The 17765-nt window shown below is 49.2% G+C and overlaps 1 protein-coding gene across 1 annotated transcript in view; it reads left to right on the top strand.

Moving 5' to 3' along the window:
- The first annotated feature begins 4016 nt into the window (after positions 1 to 4016).
- The window catches only part of MEP1B (meprin A subunit beta), a 29742-nt gene continuing 15993 nt past the window's right edge, over positions 4017 to 17765 (top strand). The window contains exons 1-12 of the mRNA XM_078855129.1: positions 4017 to 4121; positions 4461 to 4488; positions 4691 to 4741; positions 5964 to 6001; positions 6917 to 7001; positions 8302 to 8419; positions 9982 to 10160; positions 12013 to 12231; positions 13308 to 13460; positions 14442 to 14651; positions 15338 to 15811; positions 16463 to 16639. Coding sequence (XP_078711255.1) covers positions 4017 to 4121; positions 4461 to 4488; positions 4691 to 4741; positions 5964 to 6001; positions 6917 to 7001; positions 8302 to 8419; positions 9982 to 10160; positions 12013 to 12231; positions 13308 to 13460; positions 14442 to 14651; positions 15338 to 15811; positions 16463 to 16639 — 1837 coding nt within the window. The remainder of the gene's footprint in view (positions 4122 to 4460; positions 4489 to 4690; positions 4742 to 5963; positions 6002 to 6916; positions 7002 to 8301; positions 8420 to 9981; positions 10161 to 12012; positions 12232 to 13307; positions 13461 to 14441; positions 14652 to 15337; positions 15812 to 16462; positions 16640 to 17765) is intronic.

The following is a 17765-nucleotide window of genomic DNA, read 5'->3' as shown; positions in this document are numbered from 1 at the left end:
GGCTCCTCAACAGGATCCTTCTTGATTGTTGGAGTGATGGCTTTGCGGATTGTATAGTCGGAGTAACCATTAGCCTTAAGAGCTTGGCGTACGTGTTTGAGTTCACTGGAAATGTGTTCATGGTCGGAGATGCATTGGGCTCTATGATATAGAGTCTTGATGAGGGAATTCTTCTGGGATGGATGGTGGTGGGAATCCGGTTTTAGATAAGCATCCGTATGGGTGGTTTTCCTGTAGACAGAGTGGCTCATTGAACCATCAGGTCTCCTTTTGATTAGGACATCCAAAAAGGGTAGCTTGCCATCATTTTCGACTTCCATGGTGAATCTGATGGCTGGGTGTATGGAATTGATGTGGTCGAGAAATTGGTCTAGAGCAGGCCGGCCATGTGGCCAGATGACAAAAGTGTCGTCTACGTACCTCTTCCATAAGGTCGGGCGTAGAGTGGCAGTCTGGATGGCGTCCGTCTCAAATTTCTCCATGAAGATGTTGGCTACAACCGGAGATAGGGGGGAGCCCATTGGGGTGCCCTCAATTTGCTTGTAGAAGGTTCCATTCCAGGTGAAGTATGTATTGGTTAAGCAGTGTCTCACCAGGGGGGGTACCCCAGCATTCAGTCCTTGATGAACCAAGTCTTCAATGATTGCGATGGTGTCAGGCACAGGCACCTTGGTGAACAAGGAAACCACATCAAAACTGACAAGCAGGTCGTCTGGGGACAGGGCAATCCCCTTGATTGTCGATACCAGGTCAGTAGAGTTTAGTACTGCAGAGGTGGTTTTTCCAGTGAAAGGCCGTAGTACTAAACTCTACTGACCTGGTATCGACAATCAAGGGGATTGCCCTGTCCCCAGACGACCTGCTTGTCAGTTTTGATGTGGTTTCCTTGTTCACCAAGGTGCCTGTGCCTGACACCATCGCAATCATTGAAGACTTGGTTCATCAAGGACTGAATGCTGGGGTACCCCCCCTGGTGAGACACTGCTTAACCAATACATACTTCACCTGGAATGGAACCTTCTACAAGCAAATTGAGGGCACCCCAATGGGCTCCCCCCTATCTCCGGTTGTAGCCAACATCTTCATGGAGAAATTTGAGACGAACGCCATCCAGACTGCCACTCTACGCCCGACCTTATGGAAGAGGTACGTAGACGACACTTTTGTCATCTGGCCACATGGCCGGCCTGCTCTAGACCAATTTCTCGACCACATCAATTCCATACACCCAGCCATCAGATTCACCATGGAAGTCGAAAATGATGGCAAGCTACCCTTTTTGGATGTCCTAATCAAAAGGAGACCTGATGGTTCAATGAGCCACTCTGTCTACAGGAAAACCACCCATACGGATGCTTATCTAAAACCGGATTCCCACCACCATCCATCCCAGAAGAATTCCCTCATCAAGACTCTATATCATAGAGCCCAATGCATCTCCGACCATGAACACATTTCCAGTGAACTCAAACACGTACGCCAAGCTCTTAAGGCTAATGGTTACTCCGACTATACAATCCGCAAAGCCATCACTCCAACAATCAAGAAGGATCCTGTTGAGGAGCCTTTCAAGATCATCACCTTACCCTACATTGCTGGGGTCACAAAAAAGATCTCCAAAATCCTGATTAAACACAAGATCCAGGTCCGATTCAACACAGTATATAAAATCCGTGATCTGGTACCGTCTGTAAAATATGTGGTTCCAGACATACAGTACCCTGGTGTCTACAAACTAAGTTGCCTCTGTGGTAGCAGTTACATTGGGGAAACCAAGCAACATGTCTCGGACCGCATCCGTGAACATAAAGCTGACCTGAAACACGGTAGGACAAACACCTCAGCCGTGGCAGATCACTGTTACAACTCAGTGGGCTCACATGACATTGACTTCTCCAAGACAGAGGTTCTCTGCAAGCCATCTGGCTATCATGAGAGATTCGTTCATGAGGCGATCCACATATACAAACACAGAGACAATTTTAACCGAGAAGATGGATTCTGGCTTAGCAATCACTGGAAGGACGTAATAAACCATTTCGATACACATTAGGGTGGGTAGAATAATACATAGTGTTATGTTGAAATGTATAAGGTATAGGGTGGTTTATAGCAATACAGTATATAATTTAACGTTGGGTTTATCTATGGCAGTATATAGTACGGTATATGCTCGTGTGATGTAAGAGAATAAAGTTTAGATGGAAGCATATTATATAATTTTTACGACGTAGAATTGTAATGTATTACTTGCTGTTAGTAACTCAGCTTATTGTAGAGTATAGTAAGTATACTGATGGTGCTATGCAGTTTATACTTTAGTTTTTTATGTAGTTTATACTTTAGTTTTCTACGTGGTTGTTTAGTAACTGCAGCTACATATCATTAACATTCCTTTCCTTTGTTAATGCTACTCCCTGCACCCCCCCCTTGGTGCTGTTGATCCTGCATAATGCATAGGCATAATGACTTTGAAACCCCCCCTCCCACCTCCTACGCATTTTCCATGAATATGCTAAATTCCTCTTCATATGCACATTCCTTCTGTTAAGGCGCTCTTCCACCTCCAACCCAGTTTATATATAAGCTCCTAGCTTGGTAGTGTCTCATTCTTCACCTGAAGACGGCTGCTTGGGTTGTAGCCGAAACGTCGTGAGAATTGTTTTATTATGTTTTATTTTTATTATTTTATTACTTCCCTTCTACGTGACTTTACCGAAAGAACCAAGAAGATAAATGAAAGCATTTTCATTAAGATACATTTAAACCGCGTTTCAAATAAGTTGCGTTCTTTTGCACTATTGTTTAAAACAAATCTCATGGTGGTTGTCAAGGGGGTCCCAACTCGGGCTTTGTCCACCAGGGGAGGCCAAGGCACCCCCTGCTTGCCCCACGCTCGTTATGCTACTGCACAGAACTCGAATGACTGTTAAACACAGCACAGAAACAGTGCCGGATTAAGCTAGTGCGGGCCTATACCTTATGATGTTATAAAGGGGCCCTAAAAAACATAAATATTAAAACACACATTTTTTTACTTGCATAATAAAGTAATTGTATTTTTTCATTTGCTACACAGCCAGATAATACGACAAATCGCTAACCTTAAACACCCAGTCGTTGAAGGCAGTATAGTACTATAGTAATAGAGCAAGTGTAGAATCACTGAACCGAAATTGATAGCTTAAAAGCATTTAGTGCGGGGCCCTTGAAAGTGTGGGGCCCGTAGCATTATGCAGCTACTTTTGCTACTGGGAGAATCCGGGACTGCACAGAAAGGAGGTGACTGCTCTGTTCATGTGGATATAAAGTTGGTGTCTTTAGTGATGTACGTAGCAGCATCACCCCCACCCCCCCGAAGCGAACACTCTGCAGGACCCTGCTTCTGCACGTAGCTGTCTTCAGGGGAGTTGAGAGTCTGTGCGGATTTTCTGAGCAGACAAGCGGAATACAAATATAAATACATAATGCACCCGGATTGCGGCAGCCAGGTTACCGAGTCGCAACTACAAACGACCCCCAATTTCACTTGGCACCACCGGCTCGCGGTCCAGTTCCAGAACAGCGACAAAAATCACAATCAGTATCTTCAACATCCTCCACAGACTCACCCCCACCTACCTCTTCCTTCTGTAATGCGAGCAAGGACAGGGTGGGCGCTGCCTCCGCACCACTCACACGGGCCGGTGTATTGGAGAGGCGGAGCCTGGTCGTCGGGGTGAGTGGGGGCGGAGACAGGGGCAGGATGAGAAGGTGGAGTTTGGGTCACGTGAGAGAGGGGATATAAGGGAGAGACGGAGGAGGAGCAGGGGGAGAAGAGAGTGAACGACAGAGGGGAGCCACGCTGGCGGTGAGGGGAGAAGTGGCGCCATTGCCACGTGGTTGGGGCCGATAGGCGTACTGGGGTGAAGTGTGCGCGGGCAGCGGAGCGAGCGGGTGCGCACGGGAGAGAGAGAGCCGGAGCGGGTGTGGGGGACCCGAAGGGCGGTGTGGCCCGAGTGGGTGAGGAAGAGCACATGGAGGGGCCGGAGGTGACGGTGTGGCGAGAGCCACACGGAGCGTGCACGGGGGCGTACGGCGATGGAGAGAGAGAGCCACACGGAGTGTGCGCGGGGCGCACGGTGAGGGTCGGAGCGAGGACCAGCGGGTATGAGGAAAAGAACCCAATAAAGGACCAACGGAGAGCGACAACGTGTGAAGGAGTCCTTTATTACACTTCTCATCTCACTCTCCCCGCCCCCTCCACGCACTCTCCTACGTCTCCCTTCTCATCTCACTCTACTGTGACGTGTCTTTAGGCGTGGTTATTCTTGCAGCATAAACATGTGTTTCATTCCTTGCGATGAAAAAAAGTAAAAACGATAACATTGGGACGATCTGTAAACGCCTCTCTGCTTGTGAACCAATAACCGAGCAGGCATTGCGACTGATGCAGCTGTGCGCTCTCTCTCTCGTTACAGTCCACTGCGGACAGGCAGCACACCGTGGGTGAGTGCCGCAGTTTCGGTGGTCTGTGGCCATGAAACCCGGCGTGAGACATCATGACAGCCGCTCCGTGCATTTGGCCTGGCGCGTTAACTCGCAGCCAAATTGTCAAGTTCATCCGCATCTCATAATGCCCCAAATGTCACTCGTATCACAGGTAAAATACAATGTGATGACCACTCTCGACGTTATTCTTTTTTTTCAGAGAAAGATGTGGATGAAGGTCAAAAATGGGACATATTTGACATTAACAAGGGTAAGTTTCCATGTTCACGATGCTGCGAATTTTACCACCTACCCAGCCCCTACCACTCCAATTACTGCCACTCCTGTAATCCACCACACTTGTAATCTACCAGTCATATAATCCACCTCTTGTATATATTGTTATTACATTTGTTACATTTAATTAATATGGTAAAACACACACACAACAGCGGCTCATTTAATAATTCATGCATCAACTGCAGGAGATCCCGAACGAACAAACCCCAATATTTAGTATATATTTTATTTAACAAAAATGTTGTATCACAAAATATACAACACATCACTCCTATAATCCACTACTCCTGTAGTCCACCACTATTATAATCCACCACTCTTGTAACCCACCACTCCTATAATCCACCACTCCTGTAGTCCACCACTCCTATAATCCACCACTCCAAAATCCACCACTTCTATAATCCACTACTCCTTAGTCCACCACTCCTATAATCTACCACTCCTATAATTCTCCACTCCTATAATCCACCACTTCTGTAACCCACCAACTCCAATAATCCACCACTCCTGTAATCCACCACGCCTATGATCCACCACTCCTATAATTCACCACTCCTATAATCCAAGACTCCTATAATCCTCCACTCCTATAATCCTCCACTCCTATAATCCTCCACTCCTATAATCCACCACTCCTATGATCCACCGCTCCTGTAATCCTCCACTCCTATAATCCTCCACTCCTATAATCCACCACTCCTATGATCCACCACTCCTGTAATCCACCACTCCTGTAATCCACCACTCCTGTAATCCACCACTCCTGTAATTCACCACTTCTATAATCCACCACTCCTGTAATCCACCACTCCTGTAATCCACCACTCCTATAATCCACCACTTCTATAATCCACCACTCCTGTAATCCACCACTCCTGTAATTCACCACTTCTATAATCCACCACTCCTGTAATCCACCACTCCTGTAATTCACCACTTCTATAATCCACCACTGCTATGATCCACCACTCACATAATTCACCACTCCTGTAATCCACCGCTCCTATAATCCACGTGTGCCGTATCGAGCTCCGCGCATTGCAGTCGTGGGCAGCAGTGGGCAGAGTAACGCAGCCTCCGCTGTGCACCAACTTCCACCCACCCCCACGGTTAGCAGCACGTCACCTTCTCCGTTGCTCGCTGATTGCAATGTACGCGGTGTCGGACTGATTGTGTGCGGTCGATTACAGATATGAACCTGATTGAGGGAGACATTGCGTACGACCAGGTGAGTAGATTATTCTTCATGCAACTGAATTTGCCTTGCCGTGCGTTTAGTTGTGGTGTGATCTACCTCGCACGTACCAAGTTGTTAGGATTGTTAAGTTGTTTATGAAAAAAAAGCTTCATAGCTCATCGGATTCCTCCTGCAGTCTAAATAAAGTTTCTGCTCCTGATGATTGCCCATTCTGCACGGGGCACGTCCGCTCGTAGTGTAACATCGTGAGTAAGATGGTGAAAGTGACGTCGTGCATGGCTGGATAAATGAGAAACAGCAAATCGTTGCCCCTCTACTGCGACAACTTCGCCAGCACCCTCCTCACACGGAGTCTTGAGACTCTCCTGGGTTAAGCACGCACAACGATGCGAATAATGTAAAAGCTCGTTAATTAGCCGATGACTCAGCATCATGACTAGAGGACCGCAGAGCTTGGGCAATTGTTGACGTCGGCTCCCTCGCCGCGTGACAGTTGCCCTCCCCGCTCGTCTGTGGTTCCTCCTCGCCCCCTCTTGCGTCGTTCGCTGCGTCCGAGTGAGAGCGGCGCCACTTTAACGAGTCGACGTTTGTCACGAGTGCCATGGGCCCAGTAGCGTTGTGGCCAAAGCTATGAGTTGGGGGCCCCCTTGACACCCACCACGAGATGTGTTTTCAACAACAGTGTAAAAGAACAAAAAATATTCAAAATGCGGTTTGAATAAATAGTTTTCATGAAAATGCTTAATGATGTGATGAGGCAAGAGGAGTCGCGATATATAATCGCCTGGGTGCGACAGTGCGAGACAAATCACAATATTGGGGGCCCTACTTGACCGATTTCCGCAGCCCCTAAGCTAATAATGTGGTTTACTACGCCACTGCATGCGCCACAATGTATTCTGGATGCGCCCCGTGTGTGTGGCTGCGTGTGTTGTGCTCCGTAAGGTGTATTCAAGAGGTCGAAGTGCAGTCCGTGATGACCGCTACCGATGGCCCAAAACCATCCCTTACTACCTGGACATGAGCCTTGGTCAGTCGCGCCGATTTCCCAGTGCCTTCGATGCATTTCAATGGTTGTGTTTTTATTGCGACACAACGCGAGCCCGGTACGATACGCCGATAAGTGGACGTATTTGACAGATGTCCTTCTGTGTGCGTGGATATATATGGGTGCAATAATTGCTCCGAATCTGTCTCGTGTTTCCGTAACTTGCAATTCATATTTGTAAGATGATCAGAACACATTACAGCAGAAACATTCGTGCAGGCCGGAAAATACGAACAGATTAAAAAACGCACGAAGGTGGTGTGCAGCATTGTATGTACAAACGGCTTTGTCCAGACCACCAGGTCTGCATGTGTGGCCATTTTGTCATTTAGACCACCGACTTACAGAGTTAATTAAAAAAAAACGTGGCCACCATCCCAACAGGCAGCGGTGAAACAAGGACACAGCTGTACACCGGTTTCATTGGTATTATGACTCATCAGTACAGTACATTCATCAACGTTAGCTCTTGCCGTATACATCTGGGAGCCTCGTATGTGGAGGGGCCTCACCCCCACGCCCCATGAGCATCCCTCAAGACAACGATATTTTGCTCCGCTTATTTTCTGCTGCGATGGGTGAACACGATACACGTCTCTGTGCACCCTTTTTGGACTGCGGCAGATAATTGTGGAACACAAAGACGGTGAAGAACAGCGGAGGTGCTGAAGTGTTTGTTTCTGGCAGGGCTGCCACCGTCTCCTCTTTTTACAACACTGCGCAGTTGATTGCAACAATAAAGTTCAACGCAACAACGCCAGTGCCAGATCTCTGTGCAAATGTTTTTTTAACTAAACTAATTTTTATATTAGCAGGCAAGGTTCGCTGAGCTGTGTAGCTCTTTTTTCAGAAGCAACATGGCCACAAATGATAGTCCAACGAAGTGGCTTATCACCTGAAAATGATAGCAGCAGCCAAATACTCTAAACGCGTGATTCTAAATTTGGAGGGAAAACTGGAGGACTCGGAGAACAATCCGCGTGACCACGGGGAGAACACGCAAACTACAAATATGCAGCAGACGTCAGGGTTATGATCGAACCCACGACCTCCTGTATACGAGGCGAGGTAGATAACATATATCACTGCCTTGGTGCAAATCAATACTTGCCAGCCGTACACAGACGCCAATTGCCGGACAGGCGGCAATCCTTGCATCTTGCCGAGTGACAACTATCTCGGGGTCTCCAACGAGGGCGGTGGTGCAATGCGAATGTTGTGTATTGAATTAGACCAACATTTATTTATGAGCAAGGGTTTGCGTCTGGATTTGTACATTTAGACGTGAATGCCAAGGGCGTCATTATGCAAGCGTTTGAGATGTACCGACTCAAGACCTGTATCGACTTCAAGCCCTGGGCCGGCGAGCGAGAGTACATCCAAGTCATCAAAGACAGCGGGTAACTCTCTCACTATCTCACGTTTCACCACCACCATTATCAAAGACAAAGATCCCCAGTATAGCATTAACAGACTGTTGGGGCAAGTGCTGTTAGCGAGCACCTATGAAGGCCGGCACGGTACACGAGGGGGTGGGTGGCCAGCACCATGACCTACTGCCTTCGTCTCCCCAGTGTTGATGTTTACACACCGCACCAGGTACTCATTTGAGGCTGAGTCGACCTAGGGTAGGCCCAGAACCAGTTCAGATAATCGTTGCTGGTGTTGGCCGTGAGCGGGAATCGAACTTGGGCCGCCGGGTTCGTAGCACAGCGCGTTAACCGCTACGCTAATGTTCTCCACACCACCACCATCGTCATCATCACCATCGTCACCATCGTTCGCCACGATCCATCCACTGCTAGATGGCCTCCTGAAACCGCCACCACCTCTTGCGATCCGGCGATGTGACGATCTGCTCGGCACCCACGCACGAACTGATCTCATGACTCCATCTCTCCAGCGGACGTCCTCTCAGACGCTTTCTATTCCTTGGCTGCCGCTCCGTTATTAGTCTCGACCGTCGATCGTTGTCCCTTCTGGCTGCGACGCGTCCCGCCCCAGCAATGCTCACTAACCCTTAACAGTGTGGACGATGTTCATCGCCCTGCCTGTGTTCTCCAATCCACACGTTCTTCTCTCTGTATTTTAACGTAACTTCAAGCATGCTTGGAATTTAGCTCGTTTTCTTCTTCTTACACGTAAACGCTGCCCATCACACACAGTACCACATTGCAGGCGGCGCAACTGCTTGGGGGCTCACGCACGCACTCTCCCTGGACGTGAGCCCATCACCACTCCTGCTGTCACCTCGTTCCGTAGACTGCCACACCGCAACTTCGTTAATTGTGGGTCCTAGTGAACGAAGTTATGGTGTACATTTTTGTAATTCGTCGAATGTGGACCGTCACGCCGGCTCACAATGGCCGACTGCTCATGGAAAACGACGTCACGAGATAGTGCTGCATACAACTGCATTTGTAAATGTAATTTGTAACGTTCATCCTTACCCACATGTATCGATTGTTACATTTTTATGTGCAATTTTATTGAGCGACTCTGTGTTGTCTTGGTGTGGTCTGGGACTGTTCTAGCTGTTGCTTTGCTGTTTTTCCCAAGCTTGGGAATTGGTATACTTGTGCAATTCGAACTTATAAACTCTTTTATGTATACATTTTTTGTGATTTTATTACCTTTTTTATACTTTGCACTCCTATCGGTTTTTTGTATTGTTTGATGTTGTAACTATCTGACCCTATGCCCCTACTAGACATCTGTGAAAAATAGCTTCATAGCTCATCGGATTTCTCCAGGATAAATACAGATTCTGACTGACTATTAACGTCCACCGGCGAGCGAGTCGGATGGTGTGCAGGGTCTTACAGTTAATGCGCATGGCAGCATTATCCAGGGCGGTCCGCCATCCTTGAACCGTGGACCTCCGCTACGGGCCGGGGGGCGTGCCAACGTTGGGCCGCGTCGACACCCAGCTGAGATGTGCCGCGGTCGCCGTGCCCCACAGGTGCTGGTCCTATGTGGGCAACCTTCACTACGGGAAGCAGGAGCTCTCCATCGGCGCTAACTGCGACCGCCTGGGCACAGTGGAGCATGAGTTCCTGCACGCGCTCGGCTTCTGGCACGAGCAGTCGCGCGCCGACCGCGACGACTATGTCACCATCATGTGGGACCAGATCCTGAACGGTGAGGGCCCGGGCGCGGCCTTCGTTCCGAGCAACGACTTTGAGCGACTCTCTCCTTTCTCTCTGTCTGTCTCTGCTGCTTTCTTCACATTGCTCCACGTTGGGAATCCCCTACCCTCCCATCGTCCTCATCGTCCCTTTAACCTCGCCCATTCAATGGGCGTATGTTGAGCTTCTTTTGCACCGTACGTACTGAACCGCACGGGGGAAGGACAAAAGAATCAACACAAAAAGCACTTCGAAAGAAGTCAGTTTTAAATTTTCTGATCTAAAAGTGCATAGTTCCTGTAGCTTCCTAGTATCAGAAGGAAGAGCGTTACAAACTGCCGCAGAAGCACGTCTAAAAGTGAGCGATGCAGTAACCATCTTTAAAAACTCGTATCTGCATATTATGACATCGATGCTCGTGCTGTTTGTGGCTGGACACTTTACGGTGTTGGCCTTGGGTGTGTGCTCAGCAGCTACAGTGAGGGAAAAAAGTATTTGATCCCCTGCTGATTTTGTACGTTTGCCCACTTACAAATAAATTATCAGTCTATAATTTTAATGGTAGGTTTGTTTGAACAGTGAGAGACAGAATAACAGCAAAAAAATGCAGAAAAACGCATGTCAAAAATTGTATAAATTCATTTGCATTTTAATGAGGGAAATAAGTATTTGACCCCTCTGCAAAACATGACTTAGTACTTGGTGGCAAACCCCTTGTTGGCAATCACAGAGGTCAGACGTTTCTTGTAGTTGGCCACCAGGTTTGCACACATCTCAGGAGGGATTTTGTCCCACTCCTCTTTGCAAATCTTCTCCAAGTCATTAAGGTTTCGAGGCTGACGTTTGGCAACTCGAACCTTCAGCTCCCTCCACAGATTTTCTATGGGATTAAGTTCTGGAGACTGGCTAGACCACTCCAGGACCTTAATGTGCTTCTTCTTGAGCCACTCCTTTGTTGCCTTGGCCGTGTTTTTTTGGGTCATTGTCATGCTGGAATACCCATCCACGACCCATTTTCAATGCCCTGGCTGAGGGAAGGAGGTTCTCACCCAAGATTTAACGGTACATGGCCCCTTCCATCGTCCCTTTGATGCGGTGAAGTTGTCCTGTCCCCTTAGCAGAAAAACACCCCCAAAGCATAATGTTTCCACCTCCATGTTTGGCGGTGGGGATGGTGTTCTTGGGGTCATAGGCAGCATTCCTCCTCCTCCAAACACGGTGCGAATAATCGCACCAACTGTTGTCACCTTCTCACCAAGCTGCTTGGCGATGGTCTTGTAGCCCATTCCAGCCTTGTGTAGGTCTACAATCTTGTTCCTGACATCCTTGGAGAGCTCTTTGGTCTTGGCCATGGTGGGGAGTTTGGAATCTGATTGATTGCTTCTGTGAACAGGTGTCTTTTATACAGGTAACAAGCTGAGATTAGGAGCACTCCCTTTAAGAGTGTGTTCCTATTCTCAGCTCGTTACCTGTATAAAAGACACCTCATTAAAATGCAAATCAATTTATAACATTTTTGACATGCGTTTTTCTGGATTTTTTTTGTTATTCTGTCTCTCACTGTTCAAATAAACCTACCATTAAAATTATAGACTGATCATTTCTTTGTCAGTGGGCAAATGTACAAAATCAGCAGGGGATCAAATACCTTTTTCCCTCATTGTATGTTAACATCCATCTCAGTCCACTAACTCTCGAGTGTGGCGTTCGTGTCCCTCCATGTCTCGTTTTCTTCAATTTCCCTTCCCTGCTCCTACACGCATGTGTCCCATCCAGCGTTCTCGCCCAGGACGTCCACGTGGGCTGTGGTTGTAATGGTGCCTGCGCACCGCATGAACCGCGCGGTGCGTGGTTGCGTTTCGCAGGCAGGGATGGGAACTTCGACAAGTACGAGGACGATGTGACGGATCTGCAGAATGTGCCGTACGACTACTCCTCCGTGATGCACTACGGCGCCGGCGCATTCCAGAAAGCCGAGGAGCCCACCATCATCACGCGCATCCCCGACTTCATGCAGGTCATCGGCCAGCGCTCCGACTTCAGCAAATACGACCTCCAGAAGCTCAACCGCCTCTACAACTGCAGTGAGGGGCGCGCGGACGGCGGGGGGTTGGTGATGCGCGGACGGCTGAGGCCTCACGCGGGGCGAAGGGAACGTCGACACGTGGTGACGTCTTCTCCATGGCCACACAAAACGAGCGTGCAGATCCTGCCGCGTCGCACACTCCCCACTCCCATCGTTGTCATTGTCTCTTTCCCCGAGCTCTTATAACCATCATAATCACAATAATAACCTCGCTCCATTCACAAAAAGCGTTGACTCTCATACATTACCACGTTGACAATGCTGTTTGTTTCCGGCCGCTTGACGCTCTGGGCCTTGTGGGCCTTGTGCTCGACAACCGTAAACATAATTGTCAATAATCAAAGAATGGAAATTTAACCACCTTGCCGTAGCATCACAGTACCCCGGCTGGCCAGGAGACGACGGCCATGGTGGCCACGGGGCGTGGGTGGTCGATTCACGACCGTTCACGCGATCCGCCAACTCCCCTCGCTGCCTCTTGTGTCCCTCAGCGCAGCCACCTCCGCGATGCGGTGTTTGCCGCTCGTTGCAGAGTTTTGAGGTTTGGACCCAGCAGCCTGCCCCGATTAATGCCACAGGCATGTAAACCGCGAATACTACATGCGGTCTGCTTGACAGTGGGCGTTTAAGATCCCACAACGCCACTCCAAACGAGCAGTAGGCCAGGGTCCAAATTTTCGGAGGCTGTCGCGGCCATATTATTTTTTGTATTTTACCAGGTAAGGTCCACTGGAGCTACATAGCTCTTGTTCAGAAGGAACTTGGCCACAAATTATAGCTCAACGAAGTTGCTTATCACGTGGAAATATATGAGCAGCAGTGGGGGGTAGGAGGGAGGAGGAAACTGGAGGGCCTGGAGAAAATCTACACGACCACAGGGAGAGAGAGAGAGAACATGCAAACTCCAATTATACAGGCGCCAGTGTTGGGATTGAAGCCACGACCTCCTGAACACCAGACGAGGTAATTAACACCTCACCACCGGCCTTGATAGGTGCTCGCTAGCTGCACTTGCCCCAACAGTCTAAGGCTCTCGGGAAGGATCTTTGTCCTTGTCAACTCTGTGTTGAGCAGCTCGATCGCTTGCGTTCATGGAGCAGTGCAACTTTGAGGAGCTCAACATCTGCGGGATGATCCAGGGAGCCGGTGACACGCTCGACTGGCAACAAGTCACGTCTGCTGTTAATGGACCCGCTTCGGACTTCACTCACTTGACAAGTTGCCCGGGTAAATATATCACAGCATTGTTTAATTGGACCAACCCCCGTGTGGCTCTCATAGCGTCAGCTAAAGCCGAGAACTCAAATCCTCGTGGATAAGCCACAGTCCCCTTTATAGGTCGTCTTCGTCGTTGTGTTCGCATGGCTGTAAATGAGCGAAGTTGCGCATTTCTCATCTGGCAGCTATTCTATTTTTATTTCAGCAGGTAAGGCTCACTGAGCTATCTAGCTCTGATTCAGAAGCGACCTCGCCACAAATGATAGCTCAACGAAGTGGCTTATCACGTGGAAATTTATAGCAGCCAAATACTCTAAACGCATGTTGATTCTAAATGTGGAGGGAAATACCGAAGGACCTGGAGAAGCATCCAGCAGCAATCCTGCTTTGTGCGATGCAACGCCGAGGCAGCCGTACAACCGCTTATTTCCTTCTCGCACGGATTAATTATGTTCACTCATCGTGTTATATCCAATTCGCGTTATGAAAACAACACGCTTTATAGGAGAACAGACTGTACTTTAATTTGTAATGTAGAGAGAGAGCTATGGGAAGGAGGTGTATGGCCTGCTTATAAATTTTGCTACTGATCTTCTGCACGACACTGATGATTATCTTCCGCTGTGTATTGTAGAGTTTTGTGTCGAACTACCTACGTCTAACAGAGGCAGAGGGGATCCTTGCCTATAAACATCTACAAGTTCAGCATTGGTTCAAGTGATTCTGACTCTGCTGATGAGACAATGAATGTTGAAACCCATCCAGAGCTTGTTTTTACTGAATCAATGCCGCTGAAATAATGCACTCCCGGAAGGCCTGTTGGCTGATGGGATGTGTAAAAAAAAAAAGTTTATGGTTGATATGGCGAGACGGCTATGTGAAGGAGGCGTATCGTCTACTTATTCTTTTTTTCACATTCTCCAAGCGGACGTTTAATGACGTCGAGCGGCGTTGGGCGGTCGCCTCTGCATTTGGTGGTCATCGTTGCAGGGAAGGGCCACTTCATGTTCATGAGAACCTCAGTGGGTACCGAAGGGAGCCATGCGCTACTCGAAACGCGGACGCTGGTTCCAAAGCGCCAGCAGGACCAATGCCTACAGTTCTACTACTCCGGCAGCAGTGGGCAGCGCGGGGACAAGCTCGGGGTCCACTTGCGCGTCGGCAACTCCACCGAGCTCAAGGAGGTCATGTGGATCACTGGTAACGACGCAGACCGAACGTTGCGGCTCGACGCCTCGAGGCACTCGTTTCATTGCAGCCTCGAACACCACACCCCATACAGCGTGGAGCAGTCGTATTGCTTGAGACGATCCAACACTCGCCGATTCACTCCTATCACATACCCACTGGCAATCAGTCACCACCTTATTACTCTTGTATCACAACGACAGTGGTGACTGTTCCTTTGATATCCACTCGGTGATTGCGCCAGCTATGTTGAGGATTCGGTCCACTGGACTCTGACTCTCTTGTCTCATCCACCACACTGTGTTCAACCACGACACTGTAGGTCACAACAACACACTCACCCACCCACACACTTACTCACCCACCCACTCGCTCACACATGCACCTACTCACTCATCCACCGACCCACCCACTCACTCTCCCACTCACCCACTCACACACTCACTCTCCCGCTCTCTCCCCCATTCACTCACTCACCCACTTACTCTCGCACTCACTCACCCGCTCACCCACTCACTTACCCACCCGCCCACCGGTTCTGGCTGCTTTCCGTGTCTCTAGTTTCCTGCGCCTCCATGCAAAAAAAATCGAGCGCATTACCAATTCTCCAGCGTTTTCAGATGGGATTTGCACCACTAAAAATCAACTCGGAGCCTTGCGCGTGTGTCTGTCCCCCCCCCCGGCCCACCACCCCACAGATTTTAGTGATGCTCAGTGGAAGTTTGTCTTCCATCCGCTGGCAGAGACGCAGCCATTCCGCGTGGTGTTCAAAGGATTGAAGGGCTTGGCCACCTCTCCAGGGGGCATAGCCATCGATGATGTCAGCATCATGGAGGTGAAGTGTCCCACCCACATGTGGCGTATCCAGAATTTCTCGCGAGTTCTGGCGTCGTCGCCGTCGGGGCCCGGGGGCAGGATCTACAGCCCGCGGTTCGAGAGCGGCGAAGGCTACAACTTCCAGATCTCCATGTACATCAATGGCACAAGCGACAATCCCGAGAACCTGGCGCTGTATTTCCACCTGACGAGCGGCGACAAGGACAACTCGCTGACCTGGCCCTGCCCGTGGAAGCAGGCGACCATGAGCGTGATGGACCAGCACTGGGACGTCGGGGACCGCATGTCGCGTACCCGCAGCGTCACCACCGATCCGAAATACGAGGGCACCCACCGTGAGCACCGCACGCGCACAAAGACAAAAGGTCTCCCAAATAGTTTTAGTGAGCACCCTGTGCTGCACAAGGTGACTCAGCACCGGCGTGCAAGTGGGTATTCGTCTACCAGTCATGTGCGATGGTTGCTGCTGCGTGTAAACCCAATTTTACTAATTTGTGGCAGAATTTTTTAAGATTGTCAAATATCGAATTTAACGTGAGTAGGGTTGCTGACGGTCGGCGTTATTCGCAGACTTTGAGATGTTTACACCACCAGCAGGCTAACCATAGGGAGATCTCCAGCAGACCACGATACCTTATCTCCTGTCTTTTATGTCCTCTCACGATCCCTCCTACTTCTGGAACCTTCCAATCCGCCACAGCGATATTTAACCAAACTCCCGCCTGAATTCCCAACTCTCTCCTAAATCCCCTTGCGAGCCCTTCAGCCAATCGCACTCTCGCCAGTAGCAACAGACAATCGATCACGAGTGGCCGTTCTGCCTGACCAAACTAGGATTGTCCCAGTACAGCGATTAGCCAGTGGGTGAACGCCGATGTTTGTCATAACAGATCGACTTCGACGGCTTTTACACAACGACGACTAATCTCTCCCACCAACCTCACTCTCCCCTCCCCTCCCCCACACCCAATGCGATGTCTTCACAGCTAACGGAACCACATACTATTACTGGGACCGGCCAGACAGGGTGGGGTCTCCGGTGTCCGGTGAAACGTACTTCCGGGGACCCGGTCTGGGAACGAGCAGCTTCATGTCGCATCACACGCTGCTGTCGCGCAACTACGTCAAGGGCGACGAGCTCATGGTGCTCATCGCCTTCGCAGGTGGGCTCCCCGCCAGGCACCGCCACGCACACTGGTAGAGCAAAACCGCCACCGTCGGCGTCGTGGGGAATATAGGGAACGGAATAAACGAGCACACAAGGATTGCCTCCTTCACACAGCAGAGTCGGGCTTACCTGAACAGACGTTGGTGAATTCTATATTTGGAGTTTTCGTGACTGCAATGATTCATACTCTTTGGTTATTTCGGTAAAGTCACGTAGGTGAAAATTATAAAATAAAATAAAAATGAAAACAACTAAATTACTACAAACTGAGTTGCATTTGTGGTGATTGTTACATTGGGGAAACAAAACGACATGTATCTGACCGCATTCGCGAGCACAAGTCAGATTTGAAACACGGTAGGACGAACTCTTCTGCCGTAGCTAACCACTGCTACAACGCGGTGGGCTCTCATGATATTGTTTTCTCTGATACCAAAATGCTCTGCAAGCCGTCTGGATGCCACCAAAGATTTGTCCACGAAGCCATCCAGATATACAAACATAGACATAACTTCAACCGAGAAGATGGATTCAAATTGAGCAATCATTGGAAGGATGTTATTAACCAAGTAAAACCTTAGCTGCCTATTAGTTTATATTCATACCCACATCTCCAGTATTTTACTCCCAGCCTTGCACGCTACCATCAATAGGAAATTTGACGTGCGGTGTTTCGATCGTGCAGATTTCCCCCCCCACCCAACATACTAGCACAGACATTATGTGACCTCCTTTGCCAGTAGCAAGATATAGTAATAGGGCTTTACCCTTTTATCTGGCAACAAAACTGACACCTTTATACGAGGGATCATATTTGTAATAACCACAACACAAGCAGTCAAAATGCAAACAAAAAGAGACAACTCTGATAATGATATGCACTGTCCTTGAAATTGATTGGTCCACACCCGAGACGGCTTTTCTTAGAGCCTAGTCTCCACTGGTGTTGGACCAGATGACGCCAAAAGGCGTACTACTACTGTACTGGCACAGCTTTAGTCCGAACTCTTGGAACATCCTTGCCGCTCTCCCCGCCCCCACACTCACCCTGGCTCCCCCCCCGCCCCCTCAGCTATATAATCCCTTGTTACAGCCATCTCTTTGGCATACTTCAGCGATTG

The sequence above is a fragment of the Lampetra fluviatilis genome, chromosome 4 (assembly GCF_964198595.1).
Source record: "Lampetra fluviatilis chromosome 4, kcLamFluv1.1, whole genome shotgun sequence".
Classification (NCBI taxonomy): domain Eukaryota; kingdom Metazoa; phylum Chordata; class Hyperoartia; order Petromyzontiformes; family Petromyzontidae; genus Lampetra; species Lampetra fluviatilis.
The sequence above is the reverse complement of the archived record's forward strand: the minus strand, read 5'-3'. Positions and strand labels throughout refer to the sequence as shown.